This window comes from Limulus polyphemus, unplaced genomic scaffold, assembly GCF_000517525.1.
Source record: "Limulus polyphemus unplaced genomic scaffold, Limulus_polyphemus-2.1.2 Scaffold1224, whole genome shotgun sequence".
NCBI classification, from domain to species: Eukaryota; Metazoa; Arthropoda; class Merostomata; order Xiphosura; family Limulidae; genus Limulus; species Limulus polyphemus.
This window is the reverse complement of record NW_013666834.1, coordinates 48,452-56,719: the sequence shown is the minus strand read 5'-3', so window position 1 is coordinate 56,719 and position 8,268 is coordinate 48,452. Positions and strand designations below refer to the sequence as shown.

The 8,268-nt window shown below is 32.5% G+C and overlaps 1 protein-coding gene across 2 annotated transcripts in view; it reads right to left on the bottom strand.

The window, feature by feature from the left end:
* Positions 1-8,268, bottom strand: part of LOC106462680 (histone acetyltransferase KAT6B-like) — an 87,870-nt gene that overhangs the window by 51,079 nt on the left and 28,523 nt on the right. For both annotated transcript variants that reach the window (XM_022390007.1, XM_022390006.1), the window contains exons 4-6: positions 5,434-5,539; positions 2,309-2,421; positions 1,265-1,347 (exon numbers count right to left, since the gene is read on the bottom strand). In XM_022390007.1, coding sequence (XP_022245715.1) covers positions 1,265-1,347; positions 2,309-2,421; positions 5,434-5,539 — 302 coding nt within the window. The remainder of the gene's footprint in view (positions 1-1,264; positions 1,348-2,308; positions 2,422-5,433; positions 5,540-8,268) is intronic.

Here is an 8,268-nt window from a genome sequence, read left to right as displayed (position 1 = left end):
TACACGTTTTAAGTACTTTTTTATTAAGACCTCTGATTACTAAAAATTTGTGACTTAATTCAAGAATATCTGAAGAATATGTGATAAACCTACTTCTCCCACTTACTGTTATATTGATTGAACAATCAAATTTCAAAACATGCTCTACTAGAGGCATGGGCGTGTCCATCGATATGGTGTGGGAAGAGCATTGTGCACCCCCCCCCATCTGAGATATAGTCTTTTAAGACTTTTAAATTATCTACATAATTACTCCCACTTACATGAAAATGTTAATTTTTTTTCTGACCCTAAAAACTAATTCTTAGAAATGTCACTGTCTAGACTCTAGAGTAGGTACAAAATGATGCGAGGTAACAATGACATTATTATGTAGCATCAGGTAACGATGACAGCATTATATAGCTTAAGCTAGATTTTAATGGACATTTCAGTCCATAATACATCTTAAGGTTGATTAAAATTCACCTGAACTTTTGAGTAACACAAAGCTGTTAACACTACCAAGATAGATATCACTGAAACAGGCAATACATAAGATTATAATTTCAAATTATAAAGTATGGTACTTTAAGTAATATATATATAGCGTGGCAGGCTTTTACTCAATCAACAGTATAAGATTACTTGTACACAGAAAACTAAGATGTGTTATTAAAGGTTTTGTATGAAAAAGATGTCTGTGAATTGCCAACATCAATTTTACTCAGACTCTGAACAAGTTGGAGTGCAAGGTGATGTTCATGTGCAGAATAAAATTACTTTTATCCATCATGCAGTTTACAAATTCCATTTGCATAACCTCCACAACCTACTAAAAATACACATATAGTTTGTTTTTCAGTATACCCGTATATTGTATATGGTACTTTCTTAACTCTAATTCAAACTGTTGCAAAATTAGCACTGTAAGATAACACGAAACCCTGATAACTCTGACATCAAATGCATAATACCATGTTGAATGGCATGCACACTCTGACTTTTCACCTATGCATTTTGAAGTAAAATGCATCTTTAGTGGGTTTCTTGAAGCATAAGAAAAATCAAAACTGCTACTGAATTCAATTTATATATTTTATTAGCTACAACATATTATATTGTTAACAGATAAACTTCTACAAATAGCAGATACCAGTTTCTTTGCACCTGATGTTTTGATTACTGTAGCACAGGTGCCATAAAATGTCATCTAGACTCACCTAAGATGCACCTGAAACACCATAAAACATGTACAAAGCAATAAAAAAATAAGACAGAAATACCTTTTGGCATCTTTGTTAGTGGTGGTTTCAAACATCCCATATGAAAGCCTTGATCACAGGAGTCACAAAACAACAAGTCTTCCTAGAAAAATTATCAAATAAAATAGGATTAAGCCTTTCACATGAAGATTCATTTTTAATGACTTTTATTTCCAAGCACTTAAGTACCTACAAAATTAATGTTACACATAGATATCAAAACAAACCACATAATCTTACGAAGATACCACGCATAACTACGTTTGCTTAGTCCTTCTTTGACTTAAGTGTGAAAATAAAACCAACATGATTATAAAAGTTCTTAGACTTGCAAAAAAGTTATATCTAAAATTTAATTTTTAATTTTTGTGATTAGCTCTTTTTTTTCAAACATTTGTTATGATACTGACCAAAGTATCTCCATTACAAACATGTATTAGAAGTTTTGCATTACACACTATATAAGTAAGGCTTACTACCCAGCTAACACATTGACATTTCCACAACGTTGCTGAATAGTTGTGCATTGGTAAAACAAACATCGTCGTGCATTATAATGCAAAAAACAGATACAAGATGCTTCCATTACCACAATGCCAATTTCAGAAACGAGGTGATAGTGACAACATTATGGAGTTTAGGCTAGATTTTGTTAATACTTAAAAAACATTTCCACATTCCAATAATAAAATCAGATCAATATGTTATGGTAATATCTTTTGGAGATCTAATGCTATATTCAGATATTGCTAATGATAAAATCTAGCCCAGCTTAGGAAAGGAAATTGTTTGATGGCACAAAAAAAAATCTACATATTAAACACATAACAATTAATGAAAATATTAACTGTTTAACACCAAGGGTACCAAATGATGAAACAACCTTTATAAGTAAGAACACTATATTTTTAATTAGCTATGCTCATTACCCTGTTGATTTTTATTTTTAGTCTAATATTAACATAAGAAAAACCTGCACTATTCAGAACAGATAGCTAAAGGTTTATTATAAATAACAAGAAATATATGAAAATCAAGAATGTGTTTTGCCCTATTTTACTTACTGCTTGATTTCTACTTCCACACACTTTACACGTCTTACATTCAATACACTGCCACCTAGTGTTCAGCACACGTGCAGTCAGTTCTGGAGAATATTTTAGACAGTTTGGGTGTCCTAAAACAAATTATTCACATAAAGAAAAAATAAATCACAACAATAAAACGAAACTTCACATGGGAAGCAATTTAAAAATGTATCACAAAAACTTGGCATAGTAGCAACTGGCTTAAATTTTAAGTAAAATAAATTCTTATTAGAGATTACTCTAATAGGCACAGATTAAATCTCTATTTCTTGGGCACATTCTTGAATTCTGTTTAAACAGGATATTTCGATATTCCATTTTACAAATGAAAATTGTTAATTAACTTTTTCAGACAGTAAGATGGCAACGATAAACAAGTGCAAAACAATGAAATAAAACACACACACACACACTTGAGACAATTACATAAACATAAAAGTACAACTTTAATAATAATATAAAACGTAATTATACTCTACACAGAGTTTACGGTACATCTTCCCTAAACCATTTATCTTTATTTAATGACACCCTTAAAACTGTACGTAAAGGCTTTTCTACTTTATTGTATTTAAATAAAACAAAATTATAAGTAATTAGCATAAACTATAAAAAACTTATTCCATTTGTCACTCTGTGGAGAACGCTTTCATCCTAATTTTTTTGGTAATGCTCAACAATATAGATCGTCGCTTAGCAACAAAAACTATCACTTGATTGTTCTTAGGCCAACTATGGTGTTTATGTTGAATGCTGAATATTCTTGTTGATTTATTATAAAGTTTTTTTTTTTATAATTTCGGTGATATGCTTGCAAAATAGTTTAATTCAGAAGTTATGACATTGACTTGTAGCCAAAAGTAAAATAAAATATACTCAAGGGTGTCATTTAAGTCTCTTTCAGAGTGCATTTCATTTTTCAGCGTAGTTTTTATCAAAAAGAATTATTAAAGTAATTAAAGAATTACTTCGAGACTGATAAAATATGTGAAGAGTAGGTGCATCTTGATGGTACAGACAAATTCGTTTTAGTTAAATTATATAATTTTTATTAATCATCAACAATACTTTCCCATCATTTCTGACGGGCTTTTATACTAATTTTTATTTATAGCAACGTACGGTGGTAGGTAGAGGTAATGTTTCAACAAATTTTCGCAATATTAAGATCCCCTGAACACAGAACACCCACAGGTAAGACGCCTGCTGTTGCTCTAGCATGGAAGTCACAAACCGTGACGTGAACACTAATTTCTGTTGCCCTTGGCGCGTCCCCGTCTAGCGAGCGAAACCTGGTACACAAGACACGTCTGTGTATATAACCACATCACCTAGAGAGGTTTCCAATTCTTCAGCACCTCGGGCGACAAACTACACGATCTTTTTTCAACTTTCAAAGCTCTCACTCATACTACTGTAGTTACGACCAGCGGAAACTTAACAAAGCAATCATTCATTTCCTGTAATTATCACTGACACACTAACCAAAGAAAGAAGCGTTTCCTTGGCTATAGGGCATGTTTGTTTCTTTCCCCAGCGCTGTCAACAATCATATCAGTACACATCTTCAAATCATTGTTGGCTTCGCGTCAATAGTACATCACTCACTATACGCGAAATATTTTATAATTTTATTCTAGAATAACTAGATCAATGATTTTTTTATATACCTTTATCCTGATATTTTGTTTAGTTCTTCTTTCGAAATCAGTTTACATTTTAACAAATACAAATATTTGTGCTTTACAAAATTATCCATTGAAAGACGCGGTTTTAAAAGCAGTCTTTAAAAAGATTTAAGAATAACTGTATACCTCGACGTATTAGTACTCAAAGCCATAAACGTTAACTGTTTAAGTAAAAAAGTAAAGAAAATCACAAACATGCGACATTTCGAAAAACTTGATATTCTGACAGAAACTGGCCAGGAAGCGTTACGCAAACCCCAAGACACAGCCCATAATTTGTTATTTATGAGGTTAAGACGTATATAATGATGTCAACACTATTCCTTAAAATTGATCCTTGGCAAGTCAAGTTACGTAAGCACAATATAAAAATACAAAATTGTAAAATGTAACAATTAAATTTTTGATTAGATCAATATTTAAGGAGATTTAACTATTATAATTTAGTCATGATAAAAATCTAACCCAACTAGTGAAATGGAATCGTTTAATGACACAAAAAATATCTATATATTGATCACATAATGAGAACTGCAATTACCAATTTTATCAATTACTTTTTTCTTAGTGCTGCCCCCCCACCCCTTCTCAAAAAGCAACATAATTTAATTAAATAAAATATTCACTGCATTGATCGGGCTGAGTTGTTTTGAATTTCACGCAAAGCCACATGAGGGATATCTGCGCTAACCGTTCCTAATTTAGGAGTGATAGACTAGAGGGAAGACAGCTAGTGAACACCACCCATGGCCACACCCACAACTAACTAATAGTGGGATTGACTGTCACGTTATAACGCCCGCACGGCTAAAAGGGGCGAATATTTTCGGTGTGTCGGGGATTCGACCCCGCGACCCTCAGATTGCGAGTCGAGTGCCCTAACCACCAGGCCACATGGATCGGTAAACAAATTTAAAAGGTTGATCAGCTACGCAGCTTAAAGCACGAGACATCTCACAATCGGGTTACTTAAAAAATAAATAAAAAAGACTAAGGAACATCGAATCTAACTACGATTTACAAAAACTACTAGAATATAGATAAGCTGATTCGTGTCACTGAGTTTATTACTTCTTCCTTCGTCGAAAAACGAAAATTAAGAAGCAGACAACTACAAAGTAAAATATAAAGATATACAAATTGGACAGATAAAAAAAAATTCCATAGTGATGGTCAAACACACTTTACCCCACCCCACCCAAAAAAAATCCAGTCATTCCTAAAATTATTCGGGGCATTAATAAATAACATTGGAGATTCATCAGCATTTAAAAACATTGGGTTAAGGTGGGACTAGCATAAATGAAAATTTAATGTTCAAACTACACATACACAGACATTACAAAATAATAAACATCCAAAAACAGATTAAACCTAACTTAAATGTATTGTTTTATAGAAAGGTCAACTTACCGCTATTTCCACAGTCGGCGCACGAGATAAGCTCCTCCGAAATCCCTTCCCTGTTACTCTCTGCCGTTCCCCGACAAAAGCTACAAAGAGGAATTGGTACCGCCTTCTACATATATATAAAAAAAGAGATACAAAGATATTACACGATTAGGTTTTATCCACCCACAGCTGTTTAAAAACTGTGAAAAATCGATGTTACAGAAATACGTAACGTGAAATAATTATATATGTATATACGTTCTCAACACATTATACGTGATCACTGCCACACGTAATACAGTAATAGTCACCTGTACTGTTTACTCTGTCAGTGATTCTTACACTGTGGGGCGCGCATTTTTTTTTTGGGGGGGGGGGGGTAAAGTGCATCACAGACAAAAAATAAGGGGACCACCTAAAAAGTTTGAGAAACAATGTAACAAATGTAGCTATCCAACTACAAATATTAAACAACTGAAATATGATGCTGACAATTCTTGCAACAACAACAACAATAATAAAACAAGTTTAACAGGATAGCTTAAACAAGTAATATCCCACATTTGTGGCCTATTGTTTATACTGTAATCCCACGTAAACAAATGATACAGCTCGTGTTTAAATACGTATAACACTATTAAAAAGAAATAAATCATTGCATAAGTAGCTGAATTAGATCTATCTAAACAGACTTGCAAACTGGTTACTTCCTTCATGTTCATAACGTCATTTGTAAAGTGTACATTAATTCCGCTACTTCTCCCACTAACGTGAGATTTATCACTTCCTCAAAATAATACGTCTTAAAGCCTTTAATTTATTTATCACCCCATTCTTCTCGAAATTACTATATACATTTTTATCGGGTAACCCTTTTTTTTTTTTTTTAGCTCCCCGCTCTACTGCCGACCGAAAAGGTTGGGGAATATAGTGTTGACGCTGTTCGTTCATCTCCTTTCTACACGACCCAGTTCTAAACAGCATATTTTAATTAAACTTCAAAGGTCACTTCTGTTCGAGATTGGAAAGAAACCTACTGATTTAAAGTTAAAAAGGTCAAGGTGTCCATTTAAAAACAACAAAACAAGTTAGGTTTCTATGCAAAATAAAACATATCCACAAGATATACATACAAGCATACCATATTAATCAATAGACCAAAACAACAAAAAAGCTAATGGTCGGAAGATTCAGCCATTCTTCTGATGGCTGTTTTATATTTTATTGACATTTCTATAACTATACAGTTAACCATCGTATTACTAATGTTATACATTGATTAAAAAAAATTTCGAGTCATAAACGGTCAGTCTAAATGTTTATAAACCTCAATCATACTACTAACAGAGTATTTTCATGATGTTAGAAAAACATGTAGGTTCAAGAAGTCTTGAAAGAAATGAATAAAAACCCTATAACCCTTTCTTCTTCAGGGGCAAACTGACGAAGGTTCACCTTTCGAAAGCGCTCTGGTTATAGGGTTTTTATTCATTACCAACAAAGTACTAATATATTGAATTACACGGCAGAAATAGTTTATTATAACTGTCAAGTCATTCATGAAAACGAATTTCAAGTATCAATTATGTCTCCCTCTATTAGTATGCATGATAATACTGTCAAGTTTTATTTCTGTGTTAAGTGATACTGACTTAATGTTGACCTGCTTGACATCAACTTGTAACAGGAAATTTGGAAAAGCTCATTTACCATGAATTAGTGGTCAAGTAAAATTTAAAGGTGAACATCTTTAACCCACGCAACATTTTAAGTCGGTTTTATACGTCAATTAAAATAACATTTATTTACTCTGAAGTATGGGTTTTATTTGTTACGTTGAATTCAGACTCTATTTAGTTTTATTTGTATATGTATTGCTTAATATGCTTTAAATTATGACGCATTTCATCTCACACAGTGAATAAAGTTTTTGTTTATAGTTATAAATGTATAAAAATTAAACACAACACAGCTTCCGTTGCTTTCTTATAATCTTACAAAGGTTTCCTCAAAATTACTATTCTATTATGCACCACCGCATGCTTGCGCCATAAAGTTACAACGCATCGAAAGTGTTATACTTGTGTTAATCTCCAAACTTGTAGCATTCTCGCATAATTACCGCTATACATAATTATTCTGCCGCACTACAAGTTCATAAAGCGGTCTGTACGGCGTAATAGAATGTTTTTGTTTTTCTATAACTGTTTTATTTTTCCCACATGTGTGACATGACTTTTTATTAATCTAACATTTTGTGAAGTACAAAACTAAACATTTCTTTTTTCAAAGGACACAATGTATAATAATAGTTATGGTGTGTACGCCTTTTACAATATGACGAATAATGATTACAATTATACATAAGACATCAGTATTAGGCCTATTACATTTTTAAACACACCATTCTTTATGCAATCCCTTAAAGATTTTCAAGAATTGTTGTAACAAATGGCCTATATAATGTACAGACCACTACTGTGTTTGTTGTATCCCAACCGGTCTGATGAGTTCTGGACTGAGTGAAACGCATCGTCGGTAATTGGATATGACAGATATAGTGTGGTTGGACTAATAATATTATTATTATAATTATTATACACTCCTTTTATTCTTGAAAATCTTCAAGGTACCAGATAAAAAAAAATGTGGTGCTTAAAAATGCTCTGAAAATGTCGTCAAATTACAAGTATATATGTATGCATACACATACATTATATTACTTACAAAGGAAATGTCTCAATGAAACATAACGTGAAATCTGTAATAGCTGGTACCAGAGATAATAAGTATTTTATGGTTGTCGTTGAACTTCGCAAAAGCTACAAGGCCACACACACACACACACACACACAC